Source organism: Armigeres subalbatus, chromosome 1 (assembly GCF_024139115.2).
Source record: "Armigeres subalbatus isolate Guangzhou_Male chromosome 1, GZ_Asu_2, whole genome shotgun sequence".
Lineage (NCBI taxonomy): Eukaryota > Metazoa > Arthropoda > Insecta > Diptera > Culicidae > Armigeres > Armigeres subalbatus.
The window spans coordinates 268614444-268628799 of record NC_085139.1 but is presented as its reverse complement, the minus strand read 5'-3'; the positions used below and the strand labels follow the sequence as shown (position 1 = coordinate 268628799).

The window sequence follows — 14356 nt, the reverse complement described above, 5'->3', positions numbered from 1 at the left end:
GTTACAGAGCACCGATTGTACAAACCTTTCTCGCATCTCCACTTCCTGCAGTTGCTTGTTCTTCTCGTCCACCGATTGCCTACAGGGATGCGGAAACGGCTCACCCGGTCTAGTCATCCGCAGAATGCACGGCAACCAGCTAAGGAACACCACTCGGATCTGTAGGAAGAAAAGAATCGTCAAAACATCTAATTGTTGCACCAGCTGCTGCCACAATTGGACTGACACCCACCCAGTCGGACATGACGTGCGTATCGGCGTTCCGATGGTGGTAGTTCAGGATCAGAATGGTAGACACCACCGAGGAGGCCACCATGAACATGATGCAATTGAAATAGGTTCCTGCGGAAAGAAGAAATACAACGGATCGATCAAAATTCCATCACTCACACGGACTGTGGCGGCGGGGCACAACAAAACAGACAACAGACGAGCGAAATTCAATCAATTTAGCACACAGTAAGTGCGCCAGAAGACGTGGCTGTAATGCTAGGACCAGACTTCCCTTTCTCATAACCGTTAGTAGTCGTTACACACCGGTTCCATCAGTACCCCGGTGAGCGCCACTCTCCGCGATAAGGAAGCACGAAATGGATTCCTGTAATTTAATATAATATTTCAAATTCAACCTGTTGCATGTGACTTCTGTGGGGACGGACAGACGGGCGGTCGGTTGCGCTGCGGACTTGCCCGGGCAAGTATGGGTTACGACTCCGGAAAAGCAAACAACTTGACGGCGGAAAAGCTTCCGTCGCTCGCACACACCGAGTGCATCCCGAGTTGCATGTGGCTAGCTGCACTGTCAAAAGCCATATAAACCGTCTTCCAGGGTTACACAGTGAACCCGAGTAAAAATTTATCATCCTATCAACACAATTCAGACCGATTTGGTCACAGCAACTTTCATATAAATTAATAAAGTTGTGTCACAGTCATTGTAACTTATCTATGATGAGTATCATTTATTAATATCAAGATATGATATTTGTATACAAATCCCAACCAGGAGATGGCAGATTTTAATACAGTTCTGCATAAGAACCTTACTGTATAATAATTGGGCATATACAATTCTGTAAACTTTTCATACAAATATAATATAAACGCCACAAAAATAATACAGATTTGTATTATTTTAATACAATATTTGTATAAAAAGCTTACAGAATTGTATATGCCCAGATTTCATACAATAATTGTCAGATTTGTTTTTTGAGTGTATGTATGTTATTACCTCTTGCTCTGGTTTTGATTAGATTTTCAGGACTGTAAGACTCACTGACTAATCTTTATCAGTTGCCAGGTGCCATAGAAATGTGAAATCAGTAATTGCCAAATTTGCTTACCAAATGAAAAAAATATAAGCAACAACGGTCATAATATTTCTGTTGTGAATGCAACTTGTGTTCAAAAAACATAAAATGCATTCTTGTCGAATCCGGAATCAACTAATGGATAGTCAGATATAATTATTATCTTGAAAATGTCTAAATAGTAATCGATTTGCATAACTATGAAGTTTGATAGCCATACTAACATAATTTCGTTCGTTATCTAGCAATCTGGTCATATTCCCTGAATCAATTGTCACAATTCCGGAGCACCGAATACCTGTTACAGAGTGGCTATTGAATCTCACGGTCTAGAAAATCTCTACGTAGTCATCGTCTTAGGGCAAGCCAAAGTAAATGCGATGTGACGCGGCTCACATAAAAGAATAACAAGCATTATCAATGAGCTGTCAAATTGCACTGTCGCGTGTGGCATCGCTCGTCGCGTTTACTCTGACTCGCCCCTTAAACTAAATCAAAAATACGATACCCAATCCATATTTGCATGGTTACGATTGATTCCAAAACTAACCAATTCCCCCAACATGTTCTAAGAAAGTCAGTCCACATTAAGATTCTGAAAATCTCTATAATCATCGTCTTGAACAACGACTTTCCAGATTTCGATTATTAATTCGTTCTATTCTCTTAACACTTAAATGCGCAATGTTGTTTTAAAACAACAAACTGAAAATACGATTTATGTGTAATGATTTCGTAAAAAATATTTTCAACGATTTCTAACAAAATCGCCTTGCGCCTTTAAGGGTTAATCCACGGAAACGACCATATATCTGAGAATTCCTTGCGGACTATCGACATATAGCCCGCATTGAACTAGTACTAGTTCTTGAAGAAGGCATAAACAATATTCAAAGCTTACGTCTTGAATAATGAAAAGCATGAGTGGAATAAACGTATTTTCCACCAACCTCGGAATTCCGGAATATCTCCGCTATCTTCAAACCGATATGAAGTTTCATCTGAGGTAAAACCTAAAAAAACATTTGAACCGTTTATTTGAGAAACTGCATATGTAACATTTTTGGCCAAAATGAGATTTTTATATATGTATTCTGAATCCTCGTCCAAAAATACGTATTCTGGCAAAAAATACGAAAAAAAAATTTGGTTCAGGAATGTATGAAATTTTTTCGTTTGTTTGAGGAACAACATATGTCCACGTACTTTGAAGAGCAATTGTGGAGTACTGCCTAGATTTTATTTATGCTGATTTGAAGTTGGATAATTTTCTTCTCATCTTAACCTTTACGTCTAACCCATGTAAAAACTTAAACCTAATTTTCTTAAGTTTGCGCCGATAGAATATTTTGATCGAATGGATTCCTGAAATGGGATGATTAGTACTAGAACACTGTGAAAACAGATCGGAGGTTTATCTTATTTTCATAATATTATCATTCTTGGTATGCGCGCGGCAGCCATGCATATTTCTTCAACTGTAATGTTATCAACAGTGCCTTCTTCCCTTTTCTCCTCGATGTGGTGTATCTTCGCGGATCTCGACTTTCCACTGGATGATGCTGAATCCGGTTTCTTCCCCCTCTCCAAATGTCGTCTAACTCCGCAGTATGTGCAAACCGTGTTGAGGTGTTCACACTTTTTTGCAAGGTGAGTTGTACCCCCGCATCGATAGCAGTGCAATCCATCTGCTTTGCGGCTTGATGATTGCGAAGACTGTTCCACGTTCTTATGCCTATAGGCTTACCTTGTGGTTTCTGTAAAACGTTCACCTCATGCTTGGCAATGGCACCCGCGATTTCCGCACCGCCTTTCAAGAGGCTTTTAAGAGGCTTTAGCCACCCTCTGGCAGATATTCGCCTCTGTTTGAAAAAAATAGAAGGGTGTATAAAAGACACGACCGCAAATTGAACGCAGAATTGCTTATCGTTCGATAGTGGATGCGAAATTTAATTATTTTGTGCATGTTCATTACGGAGCGGATTTTACTGTAAAGGTGAAATTTGAACACTCCCTGTCGAAATTGGATTTTCAATACTTAAATGATTTGAAACAATTGTTTACAATAGTTGCTTGAAATCATTCCACGTCGAGCATCCGAGCGAGACGGTTGTAAGTCCGCGTACGGTCTGCTTCTCTTTTGTTTTTTTTCCTGAAGTACAGGTAGAGGTTTTTTTCCGAAAGTGTTTTGAAGCATAGTGCTTGAGTGGAAGTGGTGCTTAGCTGAAGCAGTTAAGTAGCCATTTCGTTGCTTTTGCAAGACAACGCAAAGTTTTGCAGTTTCTTCGGCGTCCATCGCAGGCGCAGGAATCATCGCCCCACGCCGACAGTCATCATCCATCGTGCGTCTCCACCAACACAGACGCTGCCGTCCTGCCACCATCCATCCACCCAGTTGCAGTGTTGTCTGCGGCAAGAACACCAACAACAGCGTGGTTCGCTTCGACCGCACCACCGCCCCGGCGATTGTCCATCCAGCCACTGTGTGCTGCCAGAACCGTTAGCCGGCGACACAGCAGTGTGAACGCAAGTATTTACTTGAGCTCCCTCTCGTTGTTCCCCTCTCTTCTCCATCTTATTGGAATAGTTTTTTTCCTTTTTCTTTAACTCATTAATTTGTGTTCCCCTTTTCCCCTCTCATAAATTTGTGTTTGAGTGTTTTTTTTCTGTCCTTGTGATAATTGTTTAGTTTTAAAATAGATTGTGCCTCGCTGCAGCGGCGCATTTCGTGTCCGCAATGCGCGAAGGCGAAGTTGACGGGGTACTTCGTATTCCATGTCAGATGTTTCGTTGCATTCGGGTGTTCCAAACCAAAACGAAATGGAAACCAGCAACGCTAAAATTTCCTCTACGAGCCCCGTCCCAAGGTCTACCTTCACGACTCTAGGGGGCCGTATGTTGTTTTCTTTCGACCCAAAGGCAAACGTTTGAATATCAGCCAGATCAGCAAAGATCTGGAAAAGCGATTTTCGTCTGTCACGACCATTGACATGGTTGGGTCCAGTAAACTCCGTGTCACGGTCAGTGATCGCAAACAGGCCAACGAGATTGCCACCTGTGAGCTTTTCACCCTCGAATATAAGGTGTATTTATCGTTAGCAGTGTGTGAGATCGCGGGGGTGGTGACGAAGGGAAGTATGACATGCGACGATTTGAAACAAGGTTTCGGTCGTTTCAAGAACGTTTCTTTGCCTCCTGTTACGATACTGGATTGCAAACAAATGTATTCGGTGTCGCAGGAGGGAGAGAAGCGGATTTATTCCCCGTCCGACTCTTTCTGCGTCACCTTTTCCGGGTCCGCACTGCCTGACTACATAGTGATTGGCAAACTTCGTCTACCTCTTCGGCTGTATGTACCGAAGGTGATGAACTGTGTTAATTGCAAGCAGCTGGGCCACACCGCTCAGTACTGCTGCAATAAACCTCGCTGTGCATCATGCGTGCAGCATGTGGAGGGCGTGCAGCATGTGGAGGGCGCGTGCAAGACGGCACCGAAATGTGTCTATTGTAACGAATGCCCTCCACATGCTCTTGAAGCTTGCCCAACGTACATACAGCAGCGAATCCACCAGAAACGGTCTCTTCAGCAGCGTTCTCGGCAAAGTTACGCCGAAATGTTGAGGAAGGCCGCTTCTCCACTCGTTTCTGACACCATCTACTCGTCTCTTCCTTTGGACGATCAAGGTAGCTCCGACTCCGAGGTTGGAAATGGGGTTCCCTTTGTTTTCAATGGCTCAACGAGGAAAACCCTCGAAAAAGCCTAGAAAACAGCCTCAAAGTGAGCCCCAATCCAACATGGTCAAATTCAAAGCGGGGGGAAATACTCAAAAACGTTCAACTTTTGTGGTTTCACATCGGGATGATCGAGAGTTTCCACCGCTTCCGGGAACATCTAAAATCCCAGATGCCCCATTTTTTGCGATTTCTCAGCCAGAAAGAGAGCATACAGAGCGAGCAGAAGAACTCCCGAGCGCTCCAATGTTCACACTTTCTGGCATCGTGGAGCTCATCCTCAACTTCTTTGATGCTTCCGACTGTTCTTCCTATTCTGACTCCTCTCCTGAAGCAGCTGGCTTCGAAAATGCCCCTCCTCGAGTCATTTGTATCCTTCGATGGCTATCTTAGCTTATTGACTAACTGGTAACATGATTTCGATTCTACAGTGGAACTGTCGAAGTATTCTTCCAAAATTAGATATTTTTAAATTTTTAGTTAACAAATTACAATGCGATGCTTTTGCTTTATGTGAAACATGGCTAACACCAGATGTGAACCTTCATTTTCCTGATTTCAACATAATCCGCCGCGATCGGGCAAATCGATATGGAGGGGTGCTTTTAGGGATCAAAAAACAGCACTCCTTCTATAGAGTCGATCTTGCGCCGATGTCTGGCACCGAAGCTGTCGCATGTCAGGTGACTGTTCGAGGAAAAGACCTCAGTATCGCCTCGATATATCTTCCTCCAAACACCGCGATATCTCGTAGAGATCTCTCGCATATCTGCTCGGTTATGCCCGAGCCACGGTTGCTCTTGGGAGATTTTAACTCCCACGGAACAGGCTGGGGGGAACTGTACGACGACAACCGTTCAACAATGATATACGACCTCTGCGACGACTTCAATATGTCAATTTTGAATACAGGAGAAGTTACACGAGTGGCTCCTCCAGCAAGAGATAGCCGTTGGACTGTACTTGGAAGGTGGTCCAAGATCCCCATGGTAGTGATCATTTGCCGATCGAAGTCTCGATTTCCAATGGACGTAATCAATCTGTTTCTATCGACCTCTCATATGACCTCACGAAGCACATCGATTGGGGCACATATGCGGAGGCCATCATTGATGGCGTAATGTCGATAGAAGCACTTCCACCGCGAGAAGAGTACGAGTTTCTATCCCAGTTGATCCTTGACAGTGCTCTTCAGGCACAAAGACGGCCAGTGTCAGGAGCTTCGGTTCGTCGGACACCAACCAGTTCGTGGTGGGATGTCGTGTGTACACAATTTTATCGCAAGAAATCCGCCGCGTTCAAAGAATTTCGGAAACACGGTTCGATCGTTCTTCACAAACGGTACATCGCTCTCGAGATCCAGTTCAAGAAACTGGTCAAAGTGAAGAAACGTGGATATTGGCGCACTTTTGTTGAAGGTTTATCGCGCGAGACTTCAATGAAAACTCTGTGGATCGTCGGGAGAAGAATGCGCAACGCGTCGTCCGTAAATGAAGATCGTGAAAGCCCGTCGCGGTGGATACTTGACTTCGCAATGAAAGTTTGTCCGGATTCGGTGTCGGTGAAACATGAGCTACGTGATCCTTTTGCTGACAGGGATGACATGGATCGCCCCTTTTCGATGATTGAATACTCGCTTGCTCTCCTTTCATGTAACAATTCCGCTCCAGGGATGGATAGAATCAGCTTCAATTTGCTTAAAAACCTCCCAGACGTCGTGAAGAGGCGCTTATTGAGCCTGTTCAGCCAGTTTCTGGAGTGTTCCGGATGATTGGAGGCAAATGAGGGCGATAGCCATCCAGAAGCCCGGAAAACTCGCGTCGGATTATAACTCGTATCGCCCCAACGCGATGCTGTAATGTCTTCGAAAGTTGTTGGAGAAGATGATTCTCTTCCGGCTAGACAAATGGGTTGAATCGAATAGTTTTTTGTCAGATACACAATTTGGTTTCCGCAGGGGCAAGGGAACGAACTACTGTCATGCGTTGCTTTCTTCAGAAATTCAGCTTACTTTCGCTAAGAAAGAGCAAATAGGCTCAGTTTTTTTGGACATTAAGGGGGCTTTTGATTTGCGTTGAAGTCTTATCCGACAAGCTCCACTCGTGTGGACTTTCACCAATTTTAAACAATTATTTGTACAATTTGTTGTCAGAGAAGCGTGTGTGTTTTTCTCATGGTGACTCGACAACTTCACGAATTAGCTACATGGGTCTCCCCCAGGGCTCATGTTTAAGCCCCCTTCTTTACATTTTTTACATCAGAGACATTGATGAATGTCTCATGCCAAATTGCTCGTTAAGGCAGCTTGCAGATGATTGTGTTGTATCCGTTTCGGGGCCAACCACAGCTGATCTGCAAGGACCATAGCAAGATACTTTGGACAATTTGTCCACTTGGGCTACGAAGCTGGGTATCGAATTCTCTCCGGAGAAAACTGAGATGGTTGTCTTTTCAAAAAAACATAAGCCGGTAGTTTCTGCTTCCAGTCCGCGGCTAAAACTGAAGCTGAAGCTTCAACGGATTCAGTACCGCTGTCTCCGCATCGCGTTAGGATGTATGAATTCGACACATACGATGAGCTTGGAAGTACTTGCGGGAGTACCGCCACTAACAGATCGTTTCGCGGAATTATCGCTCCGGTTCCTCATCCGCTGTGATTCATGAGTATTTACCACTGGTACATAACGCTGGAGGTAAGCCCATCTTCGGTTGACACCAATCGTGCTAACTTCTTAGACTCTTACAGTTCCTCTGTTACTTTTGATCTGTCCATGAAGCAGGAGGTTCATGGAATACCAGACTTTCTGTGTGCGGAGGTCATACCTCTATATTTGCAAGCAAATGCGGGCACGCCAGTGAGGAGAGAAGCTCTTTTACAGACGGGTCAAAAATGGATGACTCCACTGGTTTCGGTGTTTTCAACGTTTTTCATAGCGCCTATTTTAAGCTCAAAAAGCCTTGTCTCGTGTATACTGCTGAGCTAGCAGCTATACACTATTCACTCGAGCAACTCGTATCCCTACCTCCTGACCACTTTTTCATCTTCACCGACAGTCTAAGTTCCTTGGAGGCTGTTCGGTCAATGAAACCGTGCCTTTGCGTGCCTTTGAGTGCCTTATCACAACGGTCTTACACAATCACCATGGCTTGGGTCCCTTCTCATTGCTCGATCCCGGGAAATGAGAAAGCGGACTCTTTGGCTAAGGTGGGCGCTATGGAAGGTGATATTTACGATCGGAAAATCACCTTCGATGAATTTTCACATTAGTTCGTCAGGAAACCTTGAACAGCTGGCAACAGAAATGGACAAATGGGGAGTTGGGTAGATGGCTGTATTCAATTCGCCCGCAGGTGTCGAAGCGTCCATGGTTCAAAAATTGAATATGGGACGAGACTTCATTCGAACCATGTGTCGTCTAATGTCCAATCACTACACTCTAAATGCACATCTTTTCAGAGTGGGGCTCTCGGAAGGAAATCTCTGTGTTTGCGGCGAGGATTATCAGGACATCGATCATGTCGTGTGGGCGTGCGAGGAGCATCGTGGCCCCAGATCTGCGCTAACTGAACATCTCCGGGTCCGAGGAAAACAACCAAAGCCTATTAGGGAAGTGTTGTCGGGCCTTGATCTAGAGTACATGTCCCTGGTCCACCAATTTTTGAAAGTTGCTGATGTAAAACTGTAATCACTGTCTGCCCATTCCCTTGTCTGTCGTACCCCATATCGAATGTCTTCCTCTTGTTGTACATTTCCATGTCTGTCGTTGATCCCTTCCGTATGTCTTCCTCTCGTCGTTGTCTCTCAAAAAAGTTTGTTTGTCCTGTTACAGATGAAAATGCGAGGAATGTCAACTTTGTGAACATCAGCATCGTAATTACTTAAACACCCTAAAATCCTTTCCTTTCCTACTGTATTATTGTATTCCTTAACCTCGACTAAACCGCGAGTCTTTCGGTTCCCCAAAACTAACACTATGTATAAGAATCAAGAAATGTATTGTTAAACTTGATTTCGGCTCCGTAACGCTTCACGGCAAATGAGCCTTCCAAATAAACGAAAGATTAAAAAAAAAGTTGCTTGAAATGTTAGAGAGTTAATTGATCGATTCATATGAAAACCTCCAGAATCCGTTGAAAAATGGCTGAGTTATTGGCTCTTACTTCCTGACCTCTTTCCTTAACGGTCCCAAATTTGAAACTTTGGAATGGCTCCTCTATCTTACCGAAAGACGTAGTTCTACGTCAAAAAATTGGGAGGCGGAGCACGAGCCCCAGCAGCAGCAGCAGCAATTCCCGCAACACCAGCATTTGCGAGAGCAGGGTCCTGCGGATTTGCATTCAGCGCCATCCTCGTCGCCAAAACTGTCGTGTCCCCCCGGGGACACACGGATTTAATCCCGAACAACTTCCATTCCGGTTTCTTCTTGAGCGCACTTTTGTTCTAGTTGCCAGATTTGATATAAACTAATTGACATACACGGGAGGAAGAAAAAGCTTGTGCGATATACAGTCACTCTCAAAATTGAGCGTACAGCATGGATTAGATGAATATATTCGAAAATTCCAAAGAAAACTTCATTGTTGGCTCGGTTGTTTTTAATGCATTTCAATATTAATCCATTCCTTCAATGTATGCGTACATAAAATGGTTGAAATTTTTTCTCTAAAGTTCATTTATTTGAAAATAATCTCAAAATACGCCTATTAGATGTGACAAAATTGAGTGTACAGCGAATTTTTTTCTATTAAATTTCTTATTATAAACACGATTAATGTATTTTAATATAGTTTTTTCATGATTGTATTTATAATAATAAACATCCGCTACTTAAACATTCAATGTTTTGAAATTAAACCATGTTTTAATCAAAATGGCGAACAAGTAAGATGGCTTGGCTGTGGGTATACAATAGTAAAGCACATGTGGAGATTGGACAAATCAAGCATCCGAAAGATATTCAATTTGCAAAAAGAGAGCTAACCGCGGTGGAGGTTGGTACTCGGATTCTGATGGCTTTTCCGCAAACGTGACCTTTAAGTGGTCTTACTGTACAGGGGTTATCACGCCTATCTAGAGAGTAGGAGGTTGAGGGTTCAAGTCCCTTCAAGACACGTGGATTCTTTTTCACAAATTTCATATTAATTTGCCCATTTTGAAACATGTGCTGTGCATATGCACAGCCAAGATATTTAACAAAAAAAAAAAGTAAGATGTATAAACAATGCTATTTAACAATTCAATGCTCTAAATTAATGATTTCGTGTGTGTTACTTCTACGTGAAGTTAAACGATTTACAATGATATGGAAATGCTAATATCATCTTCCAAACTTGGACGTACATGTTCATGATAGAATTAGAGGCGAAAGTATAGAATTGGTAGTTCCGTTAGGATACGGCAGGCATGAAGAATGTTTTTATAGAAGTCGATTTGAAAGCGAGCGGAGGGCAATATTTGTGATGGCACATATCACGACCTTCCTTCTGCCATAGCTCCCGTATGAAGAGGAGGAAGAATATCAGTGTGGAAGCTGATATATCTCCACTGGCTGATATATCAGCTTCACACTAATATTCTTCCTCAGCAGGAACAAAGATTAATCATTAAGTCAATGCTGCTAGCAAAATAGATGCTTTAAGATATGGAAGAAGAAGAAGAAGAAGAAGAAGAAGAAGGAAGAAGAAAGAAGGAAGAATTTTTTTTATTTTTTAGCTTTTCTGAACTGCATTCGGCCAAATGACCTGACACCACAGGATTAATATTTTGAGAAGAAAAGCTTAATTGAAAAACTGGCGTATGTTGGGGTCCCGGGACATCAGTGTGTAGGTTTTTATTTTATTACCAGACTAAGGCCGGAATGGCCTGTGGAATACATAGAAGTCTTTCCATTCAGCTTGGTCCATGGCTGCACATCGCCAACCACGCAGTCTGCGGTGGGTCCGCAAATCATCCTACACCTGATCGATCCGCCTTGCTCGCTGCGCACCTCGCCTTCTTGTGCCTGTCGGATCGTTGTCGAGAACCATTATCCGACATTCTGGCTACGTGCCCGGCCCACCGCAGTCTTCCGATTTTCGCGATGTGAACGATGGATGGTTCTCCCAACAGCTGATGCAAGTCGTGGTTCATTCGCCTCTTCCATGTACCGTCTACGAAGCACTTTCCTTTCGAAAACTCCCTGTGCGCGTCAGTACTCCACGAGCATCGTCCAGGTCTCGTGTCCGTAGAGAACTACCAGTCTTATAAGCGTTTTGTAGATAGTCAGTTTGGTACAACGGCGAACTCTATTCGATCGGAGCGATTTGTGGAGTCCAAAGTACGTACTATTTCCAGTCACTATGCGTCTCCGAATTTCTCTGCTGGTATCGTTATCGGCGGTCACCAGTGAGCCCAAGTACACGAATTCTTCTACCACCTCGATTTCGTCACCACCGATAGAAACTCGTGGTGGGTGGCTTACATTGACCTCTCTTGAGCCTCTTCCTATCATGTACTTCGTCTTCGACGTGTTGATGACTAGTCCAATCCGTTTAGCTTCGCTTTTCAGTCTGATGTAGGCTTCCTCCATCCTCTCAAAGTGACGTGCCATGATATCAATGTCGTCGGCGAAACCAAATAACTGGACGGACTTCGTGAAAATCGCACCACTCGTGTCAATCTCTGTTGTTCGTATAACTCCTCCAAAGCGATGTTGAATAGCAGACACGAAAGACTATCACCTTGCCGTAACCCTCTGCGGGTTTCGAAGGGACTCGAGAATGGCCCAGAAACTCGAACTACGGACATCACCCGATCCATCGTCGCTTTGATCAATCGTGTCAGTTTATTCGGAAATCCGTGTTCGTGCATCAGCTGCCATAGCTGGTCCCGATCGATTGTAACATATGCGGCTTTGAAGTCGATAAATAGATGATGTGTGGGCACGTTCTATTCGCGGCATTTCTGCAATACCTGACGTATGGCGAACACCAGGTCTGTCTGTGGTAGAGCGTTCACCCAGAAAACCCACCTGGTACTGCCCCACGAGCTCTCTTGCTATTGGGGTTAGTCGGCGGCATAAAATTTAGGAAAGTGCCTTGTAGGTGGCGTTCAGCAGTGTGATTGCGCGGTAGTTGCTACAATCCAGCTTATCGCCTCTTTTTTATTGATATGACACGCGACATCTTCCTTCCACTCTAGCGGCAGTACCTTATCCTCCCAAACCGTGGTAATCATCCAGTGCAGCGCTCTAGCCAGTCCCTCACCAGCGTGTTTTAATAGCTCTCGACTGGTAGCTGGTCAACCGCACGGCTTTGTTGTTTTCAGCCGGCTGATCTCCTCCTGGATTTCCTGGAGATTCGGAGCCGGAAGTCGCATGTCCTGCGCGCGTGCTCCTAGGTTCGTCACCATACCGCCACCGTTGTCTGCCATATCGCCATTCATGTGCTCTTCCTAGTGCTGCCGCCACCTTTGGATCACCTCACGCTTGTGTCGCTTATGTTTATGTCCTTACATACATCGGGCTGTGGCACGTGGCCCTTACGTGAACGGTTTAACTTCTCATAGAACTTTCATGCGTTATTAGCGCGGTGCAGTTGCTTTTCCTCCGAAAAATCGAGTTTTGTCTGTTCCGCGCCCGTTTGTATCGTGCCTCTTTCGCCCTCGTGCGGTGCAGCAATCTCGTACATGCTACATTCTTCTCTTCCACTTACTTCTCACATTCGCCATCATACCAGTCGTTTCTTTGATCCGGGGGCACCGTGCCTAGTGCAGCGGTTACGGTGCTTCCAATGGCTAATCAAATATCTCTCCAGCCATCTTCCAGAGAAGCTGCACCTAGCTGCTCTTCCGTTGGGAGTGCCTTTTTCAGCTATTGCGCATAGTCATGGGCTAGTCTACTGTCTTGTAGCCGCCCAATGTTTAGCCGCGGCGGATGACTCCGACGCGTGTTGATCACCGTCGAGAGTTTTGAGCGCAGATATACTGCAACGAGGTTTCAATATTCGCACTGCGGTAAGTGCGGACGTTCGTGATGTCGGAGAAGAATTTACCGTCAATTATAACGTGGCCGATTTGGTTTTCCGTTACTGGATTAGGTGATTTCCATGTGGCCTTGTGGATATTTTTGCGAGGGAAGTAAGTGCTTTGGACTACTATTCCGCGGGAGGCTGGAAAGTTAATGCATCGTTGGTCGTTGTCATTCGATACGGTATGCAGACTATCCGGTCCGATGGCCGGTCTATACATTTCCTCTCTTCCTACCTGAGCGTTCATGTTACCGATGACGATTTTGACGTCCCGCAGTGGGCATTCATCGTATGTCTGCTCCAGCTGTGTATAGAACGCTTCTTTCTCGTCGTCGGGTCTCCCTTCGTGTGGGCAGTGCACGTTAATGATGCTATATAGTTGAAGAAACGGCCTTTAATCCTCAGCTTGCACATCCTTGCGTTGATTGGCTGCCACCCAATCACGCGTTGGCGCATCTTACCCAGCACTATGAAGCCGGTTCCCAGCTCGTTGGTGGTGCCACAGCTTTGGTAGAAGGTTGCCGCTCGATGCCCGCTTTTCCACACTTTCTGTCCTGTCCAGCAAATCTCCTGCAGCGCCACGACGTCGAAGTTGCGGGGATGTAATTCATCGTAGATCATCCTGTCGCAACCTGCGAAACCTAGCGACTTGCAATTCCATGTTCCAAGCTTCCAATCGTGATCCTGTATTCGTCGCCTAGGTCTTTGCCGATTATATCGAGTCGCATTAGCTCTTATATTGTTCGTAATGATTGGTTTTCTAGGCGGCTTATTGGGCCTGCGCAAACCTCCTGTCTCGTCGGAGGGCCGTCGTGTCAGGGCTGTTTAGCGTCCCACCTAACACCAGGACTTGGGCTTATGCGCTTTGAGCGGCACACGGTCGCTTTGGCGGAGCCTACTTGCGGATTCATGCAGCATTTTATATGAATTTAACAGGGCCTACGGTAAAACCCCACCACATCCTAGGCAGGCGCCACAACTCACATAGCACGGCGTAAACGTTGACCGATTTGGCTGAAATTTTGTCCAGAGCATCAGGGCATCAAATAGAACCGAATAAGAGGGCGGCCCATTAAAAAAAATGAAAAAGTGTTTTTTGAGCCACCTTAGTGTAACATAACCAATCTCAGAATCTGGCGAGAAAGTTTTACTGGCCATGCATTTGATAAATCACAGTACAGTTTTTCACTTTCTTCCGAATATAATGATGGTCCTGACAAGAATCGATTAATTTTCAAAAATATCTCCAATCACTATCAGCAACCAAACAATAGGTTGAATCATGTGAGCCAAATCTGACTTGA

General features: G+C 44.7%; 1 protein-coding gene across 1 annotated transcript in view; it reads right to left on the bottom strand.

Annotated features, from left to right (window-relative positions):
• The window catches only part of LOC134207303 (neuronal acetylcholine receptor subunit alpha-7-like), a 213159-nt gene that overhangs the window by 2139 nt on the left and 196664 nt on the right, over positions 1-14356 (bottom strand). Inside the window, exons 7-8 of the mRNA XM_062683025.1 lie at positions 233-342; positions 26-159 (exon numbers count right to left, since the gene is read on the bottom strand). Coding sequence (XP_062539009.1) covers positions 26-159; positions 233-342 — 244 coding nt within the window. The remainder of the gene's footprint in view (positions 1-25; positions 160-232; positions 343-14356) is intronic.